This window comes from Labeo rohita, chromosome 14 (assembly GCF_022985175.1).
Source record: "Labeo rohita strain BAU-BD-2019 chromosome 14, IGBB_LRoh.1.0, whole genome shotgun sequence".
Taxonomy (NCBI): domain Eukaryota; kingdom Metazoa; phylum Chordata; class Actinopteri; order Cypriniformes; family Cyprinidae; genus Labeo; species Labeo rohita.
The window spans coordinates 10,403,121-10,423,125 of record NC_066882.1 but is presented as its reverse complement, the minus strand read 5'-3'; the positions used below and the strand labels follow the sequence as shown (position 1 = coordinate 10,423,125).

At 35.2% G+C, this 20,005-nt stretch overlaps 1 protein-coding gene across 1 annotated transcript in view; it reads right to left on the bottom strand.

The window, feature by feature from the left end:
• rnf145a (ring finger protein 145a) overlaps nucleotides 1-18,223 on the bottom strand; it is a 24,016-nt gene extending 5,793 nt beyond the window's left edge. Inside the window, 10 exon segments of the mRNA XM_051128204.1 lie at nucleotides 1-28; nucleotides 115-266; nucleotides 269-299; nucleotides 2,335-2,475; nucleotides 2,649-2,824; nucleotides 2,908-3,143; nucleotides 6,589-6,680; nucleotides 9,445-9,553; nucleotides 15,913-16,156; nucleotides 17,808-18,223. The exon segment at nucleotides 1-28 is cut by the window's left edge and continues 120 nt beyond it. Of these exon segments, the coding sequence (XP_050984161.1) occupies nucleotides 1-28; nucleotides 115-266; nucleotides 269-299; nucleotides 2,335-2,475; nucleotides 2,649-2,824; nucleotides 2,908-3,143; nucleotides 6,589-6,680; nucleotides 9,445-9,553; nucleotides 15,913-16,096 (1,149 nt within the window). The 5' untranslated portion in view covers nucleotides 16,097-16,156; nucleotides 17,808-18,223.
• Between the last annotated feature and the right edge of the window lie 1,782 nt (nucleotides 18,224-20,005).

Genomic DNA, 20,005 nt, shown 5'->3' with positions numbered 1-20,005 from the left:
AACCGCACGAAAGTGCTTCCATAAACTCCTGTTGGCAATAATAATTGGAATACTAAATTACAATGTTTACTTGTATAATACATAAATATGTCTTTAACAATTATCCTTACGTACTTGTCTCTGGAGGCTCCCAGCGCCAGCACTATGGGATCAGCGATTTCCAGCATAGACTGCAAAATAGAGGCCACCACAATGAAGAGGATGATGCTGAGGAGGAAGGCTCTGTGGATGACCTGCAGCTCGATCAGTCCGGTCTGAACAGCGAGAGGATCAGAAGAGTGATTCCCTCCGTCATGCCCCTGAGAGAAAGATGAGGAATTAATGGACTGATTTCCATGGTCAATTATGTGATAAAAAGATGCGATAATGAATGTGGACATCAAGCCAAACTGTTTAGCAGGGTTATAATGGTATAGTTATTTAAGGAAAGATTAAATGGAGGGCAAAGTGGCAGCTTAAAGGGACAGTTCACTAAAAAAAATTAGTTCATTAATTACTCACCCATGTTATTCCAAACCCATAAGACATCCGTTCATCTTCAGAACACAAACAAAGATATTTCTGATGAAATCCAAGAGCTTTCTGACCCTGCTTAGACAACAACCCAACTACCACGTTCAAGGCCCAGAAAGGTATAGTCCATGTGACATCAGTGGTCCAACAGTAATTATATAAAGCTATGAGAATACCATTTGTGTGCAAAGAAAACAAAAATAACGACTTTATTCAACAATTTCTTCTCTGACAGTTTTTGATATATTTGTTTCTGGGCCTGTCTATGCAGATTCAAAAAGCTCTCGGATTTCATCAAAAATATCTTAATTTCTGATCTGAAGATGAACGGATGTCTTACGGGTTTGGAACGACATGAGGAGGAGTAATTAATGACAGAATTTTCATTTTTTTTTCAACTAAGCATGACAAAAAAAACTTTTATTCAAAAACGATGCATTAAATTGTTCAAAAGACATTTTTAACAGTAACTAGTGCTAGGTAATAATTAATCATGATTAATCACATCCAAAATAATCTGTACATAATATATGTGTGTACTGTGTATATTTATTATGTATATATAAATACACATACATGCATGTACATATTTAGGAAAAATATGTTTATATATTAAATATATTTATATATAATTTAAATGAATATAAATATATACACATGTAAATATTTTCAAAATATATACTGTATATGTGTCTTTATATATACATAATAATACACAGTACACACACACACACACATATGTGACCCTGGATCACGAAACCAGTCGTAAGGGTCATTTTTTTCAAAAATGAGATTTCTACATCATATGAAAGCTGAATAAATAGCTTTTCATTGATGTATGGTTTGTTAGGATAGGACAATATTTGGTCGAGATACAACTATTTAAAAATCAGAAATCTGAGGGGGCAAAAAAATCAAAATATTGAGAAAATCACCTTTAAAGTTCTTTAAATAATGTTCTTAACAATGTACATGACTAATCAAAAATTAAGTTTTCATACATTTACAGTAGGAATTTTACAAAGTATCTTAATGGAACATGATCTTTACTTAATTTCCTAATGATTTTTACCATAAAAGAAAAATCAATAATTTTGACCCATACAATGTATTTTTTGCTATTGCTACAAATAAACCCCAGCGACTTAAGACTGGTTTTGTGGTCCAGGGTCACATATATATTATATAAACAAAAACTTTTCTCAATTAATCGTTGCCCAGCACTAACAGTAACACAAAGAATGTTGCAAAAGATTACTATTTTAAATAAACACAGTTCTTTTAAACTTTCTATAAGCAAAGAAACTAGAAAAAAAAAACAATTATCAGGGTCTCCACAAAAAATTAAGCAGCACAATTGTCTTCAGCATTGATAATAATAAGAAATGTTTCTTGAGCAAATCAACATATTAGTATTTCTAGGATCATAGGATTTCTAAAGGATCATGTGACTCTGAAGACTGGAGTAATGGCTGCTGAAAATTCAGCGCTGTCATCACAGAAATAAATTACATCTTTAAATACATAAAAATAGAAAACAGTCATTTTAAATTGGAATAACATTTCACAATTAAATAAATGCAGCCTTAGTGGGCACTTTCTTTAAAAAAATTGGCCTTTAAAAAATATGATCTCTAAAAAAATAAATAATAATAATGTATTATTTAAATGTTTTATTATTATTATTTATTAAATAAATATACAATTCTTTAATATTATTTACATAATTTATAAAAAAAAAAATAAAAAAAAAACACGCAACATTTGTTTGTGTTTTATATGAACATTTTTTTGAGTGACATGTGAGTGGGCAAATGATACCTGTGCATGGTGTTGTCATTCATGAAAGCCCTGTAGCCCTGCAGGTAGAACTTGCAAAGAGTGAGCACTCCCAAAGCAACGAATGACACGGTGAAGACCAGGCCCAGCAGAGAGTACGGAGTACAACAGCACTCAGCAATACTGGAGAACATTTAGAAAGTGAGCTGCTGTGCACCTTCATGACACCAAAATCAAACATTTAACATCTACTAAAAAATAAATAAATAAATAAAAATCAGCTACACTATTCTCTATTGTGGTATTTAGTAAAATACTTAGGGTTGACAAACAGAGCAGCCTTAAATTTAACTCACCTGGTGAGAAAAAGGAAGAGCAGCCTCTCTCTAGACGTGGGCTGGTCTCGTGTGCTGAAGTATGTGTAGATTTGCAAAGCAAACAAAACCAGCCAGAAACACATGAACAGCACAGGCAGAACCAATTGATTCCACAGAGACATACCGAGAGCCAGCAACCCATAAACCTCCACCACCTGACACAATAAGAAAGAAGATCTTAATTCTTGTTTCTTTTAACACTCTCGAGTCTGTTCTTTAGCGCCTGTACACTTCTAACCTGTGCAAGCTCCCGGTATGCGGTCTTGGCCAGATTAAATGGCACTAGCAGGTTGGAGGCCAAAAAGTAGATGACTTCCAGGCCTGTAAAAATCATGGCAAAGCGATTGACGAAAACGATGGTCTCCAAAGGCACCAGGCACAGCCTGGCCACCAGAGGGAGCAAGTGCGCCGAGAACAGCCAAATGCGCTTGGTCTGCATCACACAGGAGCACAAGGTACACACCACCATCTGGCCTATTCACACAAACACAGAGGAATAAAATAAAACATGCTATTCATAACAGACTGAAAAATACACAGAAATGTTAGTAATAATAAGATTACTACTAATACCAAACCACAATATGATACAATAAAGCAAAGCATTAGACCTGAATCTGAGCAGTGTGTTCCCAACTGTACATACTGACATTAATGAATGCATCTGTTCTGGCTGGAGTTAATTAGGCCCTACAGAATTCAGAGTAATGGCTAAAGGACCAAGCAGCACTCAAGAACTCAATGTGCATAATAGTGAAATAGCAAGCAATAAACCCAAGGGTGAATCTCACCAACAGATGCTAGGGTTGTATTTCACCACAAATTTAAGAAAGAAAGAAAGAAAGAAAGAAAGAAAGGAGATTTGATTATGATTATGCATCAAGAAGATTAAGCCTATTAAATGCATATTCTTTAAAATGCAAAAAAACTCTCATTTTCATTACTGCAATGAAGTAAGAAAATCATTCTGTCTGTACACAATGATCTTTCTAATAAAATAAAATAAAAAAAAATCAAAAAGCAAATCAAGCAAAATCTTAATTCAGTACAGCAAGTACTATAATAATGTATACAGGACAGTACTATAAAAAAATGTATTTAGTAAATGTACATTAGGATTTAAATGATATCTTTTTTTACATAAACGTAGGGCACAATGTAAGAAGTTTTAGAAAAAAAATCCTATTTGACAAATTTATTATTCTTTCAGAAATTATATTTATGGCTTGGTTCAAGTTCTGATTTAAGACAAAAAAAATTCCTAAAGAAAAAAAAAAATGTAGATGCACTTGTTCTTTTTTTTTTTTTACTTTTTACTTTTTACTTAATTTAACATGTACGAAAGCTAAATTAGCTATAAAATGAAAGTAGAATTTTCACACGTGTCACTATAATTATAGTATAATAAAAAACTACAAAAATAAATAAATAAAACTACCAACATAAAGCCAGTATGTTTTGTACATCAAAACTCCGAATGACAAGCAAAAACTCTCTTTTTCTTTTCTTTTTTTTAGGCCAACCCGAACAAAAAGTTGATGCTAGTTGATGCTTTAACTAAAAGTAACTAATGGGTAACTAATGGAACTTTGTTGAATGAAGTACTACATTCCAACTGCAAAACCAATTTAGTTATTTATTATTTTATTTTAAGGTGAAATGTGATCTAGGCATGTTCTGGACAGTGAGATTCACTTCCGTAAAACTGTATAAATGTCAAGCAGAAAACAAAAAAGGGGGAAGATTTAATATATATATACAGTTGATGAGCAAGCAAGAAAGTTAGAGGAAGAGACAGACATAAAATGCAGTGAAAGAGAAAGTGAGAGAGAGAGAGAGAGAGAGAGAGAGTATGGAAGAGTATGACATACTACAAACCAAGGGAAGGGCAGATCTAATTTGTGAGTGTGAAAAAATAAATAAATAAAGTAAGTGAGCAAGAGAGGTTTTGACATCAAGCTGGCAAAGGATAGTACTTATAGCAAAAGTGATGAGAGGGGAAAATATAAAAGCTACATCTCTGGCTTTTTGCGCAGTGTGTTTGAGGGCAGGCGGCATATAAGACGGGAAGAAGACTGGGAAATGCCTTGACCTCTGACATCACATCCCAAGACATGCAAAACTACCCAACTCTCCACAGAGTGACATGAGCACATGCTCAGACTGAATAAAAGCTGTAATGAGTCAGTATGGGACTCAAACTGTGACAGAAACGTGACTTTGAACCTTAATTTGAAGTCATATCAGAACTAGCACTGTTTAACTTATTAACTTAAGTTCACACTGTCATATTATGAGTAATTTACGAATTTCAATCTGACTACATGAACACTTCAGTCCCCTTCTGCAGTGTTTCCATACCAATACCCTACTTCCCTTCTGCAAACTTTAAAGGATTAGGAATATCAGAGAGATGCAGTTGTATTATAAGCATTTCACTTCTAAAAAAAAAAAATCCTAAAAAAAAAAACTCTAATAAATATAGCTCTTTATTGAAATTATTGTTGTATGGGTTGAAATAATAATAATAAAAAAAATACATTTTATGCTTAATATTTATATATTTATCTTACACTTGATAATAATTAATTAATATATATTATACTTATTATTTAATATTATCAATACAATATTGCTTTATTACTGTAATTAAAGAAGTCCACTTCCAGAACAAGAATTTACAGATAATTTACTCACCCCTTTTGTTATTCAAAATGTTCATGTCTTTCTTTCTTCAGTAGTAAGAAATTATGTTTCTTGAGGAAAACATTTCAGGAATCCTCTCCATATAGTGGATTTCAATGGTGACCCCAAGTTTGAACTTCCAAAATGCAGTTTAAATGTAGCTTCAAAGGGCTGTAAATGATCCCAGCCAAGGAAGAAGGGTCTTATCTAGCAAAACGATCAGTCATTTCAGAAACAAACTGACAATTGATATACTTTTTAACCTCAAATGCTTGTCTTGTCTCATCTCTTCAGTGCACACGTGTAGTCTGTGTAATCCGGGTCAATACAGTTAGGGTATGTTGAAAAACTCTCGTCTTGTTTTCTTCTTCAACTTTAAAAATCGGCCTACTTTGCTGCTTTACCTTTTTTTGTAAAGGGCGTTTGATCTTTTTTGCATGTTCACTTTGTAAACACTGGGTCGGTACTTGTACATCACTGTCTTACAGCGATGTAAGACAGTTTGAAGTTGGGGAAGAAAACAAGATAGGAGTTTTGCGACACACCCTGAACCAGACACACTGAACCAGAAAAAAAGAGTTCATGCAGATATAGACAAGATGAGCGTTTGAGGTTAAAAAGTATATCAATTGTCAATTTGTTTAGAAAATGATTGATCATTCCGCTAGATAAGACCCTTCTTCCTCGACTGGGATCATTTAGAGCCATCTGAAGCTGCATTTAAACTTGGGCTGAAATGTTTTCCTCATGAAACATAATTTCTTATCGACTGAAGAAAGAAAGACATGAATATCTTGGATGACAATGGTGGGGGGGGGGTGAAATTATCTGTAATTTTTTGTTCTGGAAGTGAATTTCTCCTTTAATTACTTAATTAAAAAATAATATATAATTTTGGTAATAAATTGCCCAGCCCTAAGAGCAATAACTAATCAGTGCACATTATTCTACGGAAAAAATGTCTTTATAATCTTTTATCAACATGTAATAACATTCCTCTAAAACAACTTCCTTTTCAATTGACATCACACGTCTCTCTTACTTTTTAATCACTTTCTTTTAACCCTGCAATAACCACTTTTTACGATCCAGTCAATTTCAAGTCGATTGTTCACACTGAATATCCTGATTCACTCAGAAATCACTTACATTAAAGAAATAAAAATGGTTTGGCGACATCATTGCGCATTGACTTGAATAGTGTGATCCTTTGAAGTCTTTGTCAGGCACTTACAGATGAGGGCAGTAGTGAAGCGGTTGATGGACAGAGGCTCCAGGTACAGCGGCCCCTCATATCCAGACTCCAGCTCGCTCCGCACATAGTCCCTGAAATAGAGAACAGAGACCTTATTCTAACCTCTCACAGCGTGACATTCCCCCTGAGTCATCACAGCCTGTGGAGGATCTATACTTACAGCCCGAATCAGACAGTGCAGAGCGGCAGAACCATCAGTCCGTCTGTTTTTATCAGACTAGAACTCCTGAGAGAACAATCCCTTATATAACTCTCAGCTGAGTCCCACTGAGCACAAAAACAACCTGACATTCAGAAGTTTAAAATAATCCTTTAGCCTTAGCTAACGGCTTTTTAATAAGGGGTCCGCAACCCCTAAGGGCTCTGCAGGGCTACTGCAGGGGCTCCAGCAATTATTTTTGATCTAAAACTAATTTTTGTGGAGTAAAAAGCTGCCAAACCTGCTCATCTGAATAATGTGCTTTATAATTATAAAGAATGAAACTAAAGCTTTTAGGCTTCAAATATCATTAAAGCTGCATAAAAAGTTGTGCACTTTTGAAGCCTTACAATAGCTTTGGGTAAAAATTTGATTATTGGAATGGCTTTGCATATAATCTTTTTTTTTTTTTTTCCTGGAGATACATGACATGATATATGTTGTCTGTGAGATTAACTCTCAATGATATGTGTGTCATATGACACATAACTGAATAAACATTTACAAAGCTTGTTTAAACTCTTATCTGTGCTTGGCTCTGCTCAGTGTAAGGAGGGAGAGAAGGAATAGAGTGAAGCAGGTAAGTTACGAGCTGGCAGTAATGGCTTTGCCACACTTGGGTGATCTTAATTTGAGCAGCCACTGCTTTTTCTACAGACACACATTATGTTGAGAAATGTGCTAAAAGCTCTCTCTTAATCTGACACTAAACAGCCAGCTGTCAAATGCAAAACACCACACTATAATCGCGGACCCATGAGCATGGCAGCGGAGCCTCCAGTAAAGCAACGCGTCTGTCATAACGCCTGCTCAGATACTAAAGGGACAGTTCAACCAAAAATAAAAACACTGTCATTAAATGTCATTAATTCTGTCATTAAAATAGTCCATGTGACATCAGTGGTTCAATTTTACATAATTTCTATGTTTCTTTGCCTTGACTGTGACTTACTGTCTATGGAGGGTCGGACAGCTCTCAGATTTCATTGAAAAAATCTTAATTTGTGTTCTGAACATGAACAAAGATCTTACAGGTTTGGAACGACACAAGGGTGAGTAATTAATGACAGATTTTTCATTTTTGGGTAAACGTTAGCATTCTTTCTTTCTTCAAAGCATTTAAAACACATCTTTGTGTAGCATTATTTAAATGACCAAATATGAATGCTAACAGAAGCACAGTTAAAAAAATACTCTAATGTTGGCTAATTTATGTATTCATTTATTAATTAAATTCTTAATTATTTTGTATTGTTGAAACAGTATTAAAGGAATACAAAATAAATTAACTTTTGTGTTTCTTAGGGGGGGAAAACAAGCATAGCGCTTAGAAATGCATGAAGGAAAGTAAATAACAGTATAATAGAATATATTCATCCTACACTACCACACAAAAGTTTGTGGTCCATAAGAGTTTTTTGTAAAGAGTTTAAGAAATAATCATGAAATTATCACTATATCTCACTATTCATCTAAGAATCCTGGAAAAAATGTCTCCAAAAATTATAATAATTCCAACATCGATAACAATAATAATAATCAGCATATTAGAATCAATTCAAAAATCTAGAATTAGTCCGTCCCCTTTTGTAATGAACAAAGAAAAATATAATAAAATATAAATCAACTATATTGCATAAAAAAAAATAATCAAAATGCATGATGGATTCTATCTTGGTTGAATGGCAAACACAGTGTTTTTAAAGGGGTCATCGGATGCCCATTGTCAAAAAGTTGATGATTCTTTAAGGTATTAATGAAATCTATAACATACTCTGGTTAAAATTTCTCAATGGTAGTGTAAAACAACACCCTTTTTACCTTGTCAAAAACAACTCTGATCACAGAGACCCGTTTTGGTACATGTCCCTTTAAATGCTAATAAGCTCTGCTCACCACGCCCCTCTCTTCCATGGGGTGACAAGCCGTTTTCTGGAGACTGTAAACTTTAGCCGCATTCATCGTGGAACTTGCTAATTAACACATTATAAGAAAGGCAATTTGCAAAGATTCATTAAAAAACCCTTATACTCGCTTCTTCTGTAGGTGAAGCTGGATCACAAATGATTTGTGCAAACACAGATGCATTTCGGTAGATCGGGGGATGCATTCCCTTCGAAAATAAAAGTAATCCACTGCGTCTTCAGTGGCTCAGATGTTGGGAGTAAATGACGACTGCTATGTTCATTATTACATCCAAAAACAAAACACCTCAGCTGCTTAGAAGACATTCTTGTCTTTCCCTGCTCCAGCGTTGAAACAATGGCGGACTGTTCACAGCTTACTCAGGGTGGGTCTGTGCTAAAACGGCCGTGTCAATCAACAAATGTGGGAGGGGCCTGTGCAGAACTATGTCATTTTGCCAAGAATCTCAGAACAGCCTGATCTGAGAAAGTGATTATTATTATTGGGAACTGAAAAAATTACTGGGTGGATTTTTATCATTATAGGGTGATTGTGTACATACACTGCCATCACACATTTATGTTCAAACCCCATGTAAAAGCAAATTTTGCATCCGATGACCCCTTTCAGAGTTTTTTATTGAAAGGCAGCGTTGTTATGGTGAGAGCAGCTTTTCCTGTCAATCTTTTCTATTTCTAAAGAACTCTCACCTCTATTTCCTGAACTCTCACCTTGAGATCTGGTGACCAGCGAACAGCAGCAGAGCAGTGAGTACATACAGGTAGAGCTGCACCAGGTGCTGCCGGGGCAGAGTGAGCAGAACCAGACTCAGAATGTAGCCTGAAAGAGAGAGGGAAACAGAATGGGATTGCTGTTAGGCCGCTATTTGAGGATGCTGTCAAGCACACAGAAGAGCTTCTGAGGCCACATCACTCTCAATATCTCTCAAGACCAACAGAGAGAGTCCATTCACTCAGACTGTCAAAGGAAGTCACACAGCCAGAGAACACTGACTGAATCCGGATATCCAGTTCATTGATAGTCACACCTGCATAAAGAGTCTCTGGCTATGAATACTAGCATACTGTTCAGTGTGCAGAATATACCATATACTACCTACTTTTTTTTTTAAACAGCATATGAAACAGCATGCAATATGCAAATATAAAAAGCAGTACTGCATTGTTTACACATTTACATTGCATTTTTAATTTACTTCAGTTATCAGTCTCTAAAATAAACATGGTTATTCTGAATTTTAATAACTTGGGTCTTGTCATTTGGAAGTCTGACATGCATAATGAGCCTGATTTTTACAAAAAAATCATGTTAGATATTGCTCCAAGTTCAGTGAAATCCAAAATCACGTTGACTGAAAATTAAGAACCTAAACTATCAGTCAAAAGTTTTTAAAAGAAACGATTCTGTTTTTTAAGATGTCTTTTCTGCTCACCAAGCCTGCATTTATTTGATCCAAAGTACAGCAAAAACAGTACAATTCTGAAATATTTTACTGTTCAAATTAACTGTTTTTTGTTTGAATATCTTTTGAAATGTAATCTATTCCTGTAATCAAAGCTAAATTTAAGTTATCATTACTCCAGTCTTCAGTGTCACATGATCCTTCAGAAATCATTCTAATATGCTGATTTGCTGTTCAAGAAACATGTTTTATCATTATTACTATTATCAATACTGAGTACATTTTTTTCAGGATTCTCTTATGAATAGGAAGATCCAAAGATGAGCATTTATCTGAAATAAAAAGCTTTTGTAACATTATACACTATACCATTCAAAAGCTTGGAGCATTTTTTTGTTTACTTGTTTTCAGAAATTCTTGAAATGAATACTGTTATTTAGCATGGATGCTTTAAACTGGAAAAAAGTGATGATAGAGACTTTTATAATGTTACTAGATTTCAGATAAATACTGTTCTTTTGAACTTTCTATTCATCAATGAAGCCTGAAAAAAAATCTACTAGCTGTTTTCAACATCATAAAAATAATAAACTGTTTTTGCTGTACTTTGGATCAAATAAATGCAGGCTTGGTGAGAAAAAGAGTTTTCTTAAAAAAATATATATAAATCTCACTGTTCAAAAACTTTTGACTGGTAGTGTATGCAATTTATATCATTCATACACAAGTTATACAAGTTATAAATAAATCTGATATTTAGACCAGAACCATTTTAAATGTGTGATTTAGCTTTTAAACAACAGCAACTTACTACTTTTTGTATTTTTTGGTCTGCCAACAGAAAAATCTATTGCGTTTGTGCATGAGTCAGTGTTTCAGAACAAATCAATTGACTGAATGATTAAATGACTCATTAATACACAGTTACATGTTTTGATGCTAAACAGTGTTTTTGAACTAAACAGGTGAGTCTTGAGCACTTACAGTCACAGAGTATGCTCAACATAATGCACTAACACACTGACAGTATCTTCTGGAAAGTGCAAACAGAAATAAGCAGAGTGATAAAGTGACAAGTCCCAGTCCTGTTGATCTGACACTCTTGGAGCGCCGACTGACCAATCAAATTCGTGGACTGGAACTAACTGCTGTTTAATGTACTGTACATTTCTGAAACTCTAGTAGTAGATCATCCAGTTATTTTAGGCATACTGAAAATGTGCAGTATAGTCGAATGCTGTTTTAAGCCTGTTATGGCGATCACTGAGAAAACACAGAAGTAATGGATCTAGAATAGAAACGTAGGCTAATACAAATTCAACATGAGATTTATGTTATTGGAATGTTTGCATTAGATATCAACCGACTAAAATGCACTGACGATGCAACATTTTCTGACAAAAGGTGCTTTAAAATGTAAATACATTCAGTATTATACATCAAAATGAACAAGGGTATTGTAGTACATGATTCAGCCTCCGGTCTGACATTCACTGGCTCACGCTGACGTGTTTGTGTGTTCATAAGCGTGTGTGTAGACAGGATGAGGCGGGAGATTAAAGCTTTTGCCATGCACAGATTAAGCTCTCATTACTCCACTGCCAAACCCTCTTGATCCCTCCTATTGCGTAACTGTTTATCTGACGTTCAACACTCATCCTTTCACCCTCTCCTCCAGTTCACTTCTGCCATTCACGAATATAAAACCATGCGCCATACACAAGAGAAATACAACACAGTGGAAATATTCTACTAGGATTGAAGACACAAAGTTTATCCCAGTATTGATCAATGTGAAGTATGCTGGCACACTAGCTCGAACCAATGCAATTACCTGGGAATAAAGTTAGCGTTGAAATATGAGGAAGCTCTCGGCAGGTCAAAGAGCAGAGGACTTGGCCAGGTTTGCGGCTGGATAAAATGTTGAAAGACAGCTCATATTATCCATAGGCAGTAAAGACGGAAAGTGCCGGTGATCTTGCTGACAGTAGATGTTCTCCATGTCTCAATTTAACCTCTCTGCTGTAGAGCCTTCAGCCAAACCAAACTCACTGTAATTTATCTTCTGCTATATATATGTAAGGCTGGATGGACAATGCTCCGTTTTCTCAATATAATGATAGAGCTAAAGCCCAGAATATATAGATATTACCGGTTTAAACAAAAAGTGGAGTTGCTCTGCAGAAATGTCAGCTCATAGTATTGGGGAAGGCCATCTCTATTAGTTCTAATAGCCTTGCAGTGTCATATTTTGAAATTGAAGTGTTCAACAGACAGGACATTCTTTCTATTCTATTCTTTCTGCTTCATTATAGTGCAAAATCCACAAGAGCATCTCAGGGCCAGGTGGTTTTTCTTAACACTAATACAAACCCAGCAAGCCTAAGATTAAAGAAGTCCACTAAAGTTTCTCCTGACAGCAGCACTTTTCACCTGTGGGAGCTACTGTACTTGGACTTCATCCGCCATTCAGCAGGGGGTCCTGAGGGTACAGAAGCACCACTAACATTGGACAAGTTGCACCTGCAAAACAAACGCTGCAGCCAAGAACAGAAGCTGCTGAATCTCTATTAAACAGAAAACCAGTAATGGTCCTGCTAGCGGTAGCTTTGAAATGTCAACACCTAGTCATTGCTTCTAAGCATTAGCTAATACAGCGCACTGCAGAGATGGAAAAATTAAGTCTATTGTTTTCTGCTGCTTTGTTAGTGTAAAGAGAAAAACAAATCTGTTTTCTGTTTATGTAAATTTTTCATTTATTGGTGTGAATACACTTAATGTACTACATGTGGGTATTTTTAGACAGTTAACATGGTAAGAGAATGTTATATTAAATAAAAGCATGAATGATATACGACTAAATCATTTGAAAATCAAGTTTAAAATGTGCAATGTTTTTAGAAATGTAATCTTTGTATTATTTTGGTTTCACATACAGTCAAACCAAAATTTATTCAGACACCTTCAACATTTCTCACATTATCACAGTTTACTCGCTACAGTTTAGAAAATGGTAATAAAATATGACAAGAACTCAGAGTTAAATTGTATCAGAACAATACATCTTGATAATGTCTAGTAATAACCTTGATAGAAAAGTATGTAATGGATTTCAATCAACCAAAAATTCTGACAACTGTTAGTATGACAATATTTACACAACTATCAACACTTTGTTAACCAAATACCAAGCAATCTTAATTTTGTTCAGTCTGTTGTGTAAATTAAAGAAAAACACTTAAGCAAAACATGGTCAGGTCAAAGTGTCTGAATAATTTCTGGTCCCAAATTTTACTGGTAGTTCACTGTATGAAGAATTTTTGGGTATAGTATGTCACAGTTTACTTTATTTTGCAATCCTCACTTACATAAATGTACAGTGGAACAAACAATGAGCATCATGCCATTGGCCCAATGTGTATTCATTCAAAACAATTACTTTTTATTTTGTAACCTAGATGTTCAGACGCATTGTTTTGCACTTTGCTGGGTGGTAGTCTGTATTCTAGAGTCATTACCAGAAGCTGCCATTCTTATTGTACAAACACATCCGCATGTAACCTCAAAAGCCTCCTCTCCAGCGTAAATAACAGCCACATGGGCATAGCGCATGACCACACACACACACATACGAGACAAATCAGGGTCATTAGGGTTTGTTCCTTTGGGTACTACATAAACATCTGCTCCAAAAGCCAGTTTTCCTGAAGTCTGTGGGTTTAATTAAAGTTTATAAACCATTAAAACATGAGGTTATGCTGGTGAAGTTGTACTAAAGTCTCTTACAAACAAGACCAAATGAAACCTCAAAAAAACATGCTCCAGAAGTCAGAAACCCTTTCAGATATAAAAACAAATATGAACAATTGAGAAGGGACTGAAAATACAGTCATTCACAACAAAAAGAGTTTCACAAACATCAACACAGCACGATCCCTGTGAATAACTCATGAGATGTGTGTATTGGGATGTTTGCAGCAGATGAATGGGGGTTGATGCCACGCTCCACTGAATCTTTTTAAAACTCAGGACGGGGGCTGAGAGAGACCTGTGGCCTGAATCAGTCACCTCTGACTCAACCATTGTCAGCAAGTCCACAGGGTACATAAAGAGTGAGAAATAGGTTTGAATAGGTTGTATTTATTTACTTTCATGTGATTTTTTCTTTTGCATATCAGGTTTTTGCTAGGTCGTTTAAGTTATTTTCATTTTCCACTCAATAATCTTGCTTCCTGTGCCACCATTACTCAAATGAGTGGCAATCTGGAGTAATGTGATAAACGGACGACCTGGCTGACCTCTAGAACAAAGCTTCTCTCCTATTCCAATTGCAAAGTATCTTCAGAGACTTCTCAGCTGCCCTGAACTATAACAAACCACACTTTATAAAAAACACGCTTTTATGTAGCTCAGACAGTAGAGCAAGGCGTTAACAAAATAGAGGTCATGGGTTCAACTTCCAGGGAAAGAAAGAACTGATAAAATGTATGTTTTATAATAGTGTAGTCATGAGAATACGCAATGCAATTTGACAAGGTGGTGATTTCATATAAACTTCTATAAAGTGATTTATATGGAAACATGCCATTTTTTGAACAAAGTGCATAAGCAGACTGTACAAAAACTTATTTAAGGAGACCTGTTATAGCCCTTCATACAAAATAAGTCACAGGTGTCCCCAGAATGTGTCTGTTAAGTTTCAGCTCAAAATATCCCTCATTTTTTTATATCATTTTGAAAATGCCCATTTTGAATGGAAGCAGAAACACACTGTTTTTGCACATGTCTCTTTAAATGCAAATAAGCTGCTGCTTCCCACCCCCTTTTCCATAATAAGACCGCAGTGCCATTACATTTTGTACCTCGGATACTCTGCTAAAAAACATCTGTTTGGTTTTGATTATCATGTCTATCGTGCTGAAATCATGTGTTTTAAACCATATTAGTTCAAAACTTCTGATATAAGGTTTTCTGAACGCACACATCCGAAGCATGCACACAGAAAGCGGCTGTCACACGGCATGTTCTCTTTCATGTCTTATTGCACTTAAACTGTCAAATACACACAAGTTTATGTTAAAAACAGTCAGTTAGGTCTGTGAAGGTAAACAGCTGGGAAATAAACTGCATATTTATATTAGATCTGTGTGGCAGCAGCATAATATACAGTAAATAAATCAATAAATCCACTGCTCTCTTGTCTCCTCTGAGGCTGGGACTCTAAATAGTGGTCTGTGCTCGTCTGTGCCGCCAATGACAGAACAGTTAGCATGCTTTGCTTAAACTTTTGCCATGGTGTTAGAACTGGTACACCATTGTTGTTTGTGAAAACATGGGTGCCATGGGTGGAAACGTGCAGATTAAGAGGCGGTAATATTATAATAAGATCCCCTTACCACGTCACCAAGCGAAATCTGACGTTTTTTCACATGCTTGCAGAAAAAGTCTTACCAAAAGAATGTTTTTCACGTTTTCTGGGTTGTTAGATACACTGGGGACCCAATTATAGCACTTACACATGGAAAAAAAAGTCTGATTTTCCTGATGTCACCTTTAATAAGTAAAAACACAAAACGGTGTGTTTGATTTAGCTGAATTTTAGGTAGCAGGAAGGGAACAGAGAAACAGGTAAATTGATATACAGATAAAGCCATTTATTCCCTCACAAAAAGTACCATGGTACCTTAATGGGCATTTCATGACACTAAATGGCTCCTTTATTCGTATACCATGATATTCCCCAAAAACTATCACATAAAGTAAACTTGTTACTCACCCACATAGTGAAGGTAGAGGGCCAGGTACTTATACTGGAAGAGGGGGTTGTTGTTGAGGCTGCTTCTCTGGATCTTCTGGAAGAAGGAGCTGACATCCCAGCGGTACAGCACCTCTAGTAACATGATACTGGGGACCCGCAGGCCCACATTCAGCACCGCCTCCACCCGCTCTTTCACAGCCATCACTCCTGACTACCGCCAACCACACACAATTCACTGGCACTATCACACACCAGCACTGCACTGATACGAGATGGAGAGACAGAAACAGAGAGAGGTTCATGACAGTCAGTCAGTAAAAAACGTGTTGACAGGCACAAGCTCTGAAAACAAGACCAAAATACTGATTAAGAGAATTACTTCTCAGCTGAATACATCAGCAAATAAAAAAAAGTTTACATGTACCCAGATATCACATGTACATCTGCAAGATGTCTGGAAAGCATCTGCTGTGTACAAACATCTGACAGACGTCTATAAGATGTCAGTTTTACATACAGACATCTATTTGACATCTGATAGGAAACATACTATAGACGTATTGCAGATGAGCAAACAATCTAAAAAATACGTCTTGCAGATGTAAATGCAGATGTCAGATAGAGGTCTCCGAGATGTACGTGTGCTATTAGAGTAGGCTACAATTAGACTAAATATAAAATGCGCCAACACTGTGTACTGAAGTTTAATAGACAGAGTCAAACACAGGTTATTACATAACCTGTTTGTTTCCTTAGGGCTGCATGTTTTTAAACCTCACACAAAACACCACAGAGAGAGAGCATAAAATAAAATCCGATAAACAGCATTATTGCATACCATAAAGCTAGCAAATAATGCAACTGCAAATTGTCAAAGTTCCCATAAAACAGTAAGCAGCAGCCTTACAGGGAAACGTTACATAATACTAAAAGCAATGCATCTATTTTGCATTCAGTGTGCTACGTATACACACTTCTGAGGGAAGAGTCCATTTTTGTGAATTCGTTTGTTTACTTCTGTGGGACATTTATACATAGCTCTGTATAAACTATATTTGGGAGGAAAAACACTTTTTTGCAAAACACTTGTAATACTTACATATATAATAAAGTGATAAACACAGCACATTCGTAAAAGTAACAAACACAGTAAATGTTTGTATTTTAGCCGGATAATTAAAGGAAAACGCTTAGCCAGCCTACTGTTGCTATGGTTACCTCATAAGGCTAGCGCAGTTCTGTTAGCAAGTGATGCCTACATCTAACTTTCGTGATTAATGAAACATTTCAAATACCTTAAAACGTATACTTGTCTAAAAATAAAATACCTTTATCATACAACTTTTTTTTTGGACTACCTTTGGGGGTTAAGCTTTATAAAAAAGTACCTCAGCCTCTCCACCCCGACAATTCGCACACTAATAATGTATTTTCTAATGTTAGAGCCAGCGGGAGCTGTCGAAATGAACTATAGTAACCCCGAGCTGATTGAAAATTCATTGTGTGACTGGCTGATCGCACAATGAGCCTGTTGCAGTGCTAAATAAACGCGTCTACACACAAAAAGACTTCGTTTTCTCTGCTACCGACGTGAATAAAAACAAGAAACGCGAGGATATGTTGCATTAATGTTGCATGTAACGTTACATTGACGCGATGCTGCTTTAGCACGTTGTGATAACCTGCCTGTCTGTAATAAAATGAAACCTGCACGAGTCCAAGATATCTCAAGCGTGGCCTTTAATCGGACGTTTTATGTAATATTTGGATGCAGCTATACATATGTGTCTTCTCTCTAGAGATGCTGCTATGAACTGTAGTGACCTCGGATAACAAACACTGACACACGCATGTCCAGATCCCCCGCTCAATGAACCGCAATTCAACGGAGACAAAATAAACATTCAACTTACACGATTATGACTCTCGCAAGTGCTCACGACTACGATGTCCGACCTTTATTCTTCTGTCGGATGTCAACCATGTTGACGGAGGATTGAATGGAGTGGTTGGCGGTCTCAGGGAAATGGCATTCCTACCGAAGAGACGCGGCGCGGCACCGGGACTCGTATCACATCATCCCGCAGCCATTACAGATTGCCACAGTGATCGGTACTGAGCATGTGCGCCGCGGAGAGCGGATTAGCGAGCGCCGTGGCATCATGAGGGCACAGCACACGGTGGAGACTGAACGGAAGAGAGGAAGAGAGAGGGGGTGGATAGGTGGAATGATAAGGAGTCAGAGCAGACGACTCAGCATTCACAATACCAACTGTGCTATAAAGATTAAGAGCGCTGTAATGAAGCAGACCACGGGCTGTGAATAATACAAAAAATGATAATCGCCTTTAATTAGGATAATACTGCCTCTTCACATTTATATCTCTCTCCTCCTCTCGCCTGTTTGGCTTTGAGCAAAGTCAGGATGAGAGACTGTTTCGCTCACACGCTCATCAAGACTGCTTTATTGATTAAAAATACAGGAAAAGACTATAAGATTGCGAAATGTTATTACCATATAAAATAATGGTTTCTATTTTAATATTTTTTTAATATATCATTTATTAATGTGATGCAAAGCTGAATTTTCATTAGGCATTACGCCGGTCTTAAGTGTCACGCGATCCTTCAAAAATCATTCTAAAATGCTGATTTATTATTCGAATTATTTGTGTTGGCAACAGCTGTGCTGCCAAATATTGTTTTGGAACCTTTGATACTTTATTCAGGATTCTTTGATGAATAAGTAGTTAAAAAGAAAAGCTTTTATTCAAAATACAACAGTTTAAGTCTTTGCTATCACTTTTTATCAAATTAACACATCCTTGCTGAATAAAAGTATTAATTTCCTTCAAAAAAAGAAAGAATACACATTTACTGACCCCAAAGTTTTGAATTTCTATTTTAAGTAAATGCTGTTCTTTTTAACTTTTTATTCATCAAAGAATCTTGAAAAAAGTATCACAGTTTTCAAAAAGTTTAGTAAGTTTCTAGCACTGATTATAAATCAGCATTTTAGAATGTTTTTTTAAAAGACTGGATTAATGATGCTGAAAATTCTGCTTTGATCACAGAATAAATTATATTTTAATGTATATTAAAATATAACAACATCATTTTATGTCGTTATAATATTTCACAATATTATTATTATTATTATTATTATTATTATTATGCTTTGATCACAGAATAAATTATATTTTAATGTATATTAAAATATATTCAATATAAATTATATTATATTAAAATATAAAAACATAATTTTACATCGTAATAATATTTCACAATATTATTATTTATTTATTTTTTTTTGTATTTTTGATCAATTAAACACAGCCTTGATGAGCATAAGAAACTTCTTGAAAAACATTAAAAATCTCACTGATCCCAATATACACCAAAATAACTTTTTAATGTTTCTGTAAAGGTTAATCCACCAGTATGTGTAAACTCTTTAGTCACACAGTAGTTTTTCTAATGCTAAAATATAATAATTGTTATTATGCATGAATTGTCAAATTTTCTGAAGCACTTTATTAATATTTTTTATTCAGATGCCCAGTTGCAGTCAATAAAAACAGACTGTGGAAATAAAATGCTAGCAAGAATAAAAACTGTTATAAAGGCCAAAGGAGGTCATAAAAAATATTAAGTTTTTTTTGGTTATTATATGTGAATAAAGACTATTTAGTTGTTTTAGTTTGTTATTTCCCTAATAAATATCAATTTATATTGATAAAATAAATTTTTTAGTTTTAAACAAGATTCCAGTTTTTGACAGATTTCTAAAATATTTGTTTTCTCTTTATTAGGTGGTCTGTATTTATTGATTGTAATTAGCCATCTGAATTTTAAAGAAAAAAATATTATAATAATAACAGTAAAGTGCTATTGTAAAGTGCTACTATTTTCCTGCCTTTCTTGTAAAACAGTAAATTCATAGATTTTTAATTTGAATTATTTAGATATTATTTGTAACAAAATTAATTTAAATACCACTGTCATAAGTTGTATGATTTCAAAAAGAGGTCTTTAGGTTGAGAAAAAAGTGCCCAAACTTTGTTTATAATCTTAAGAAGATTCAAAGAAGTATGGCTCTATGCCTGCTTTC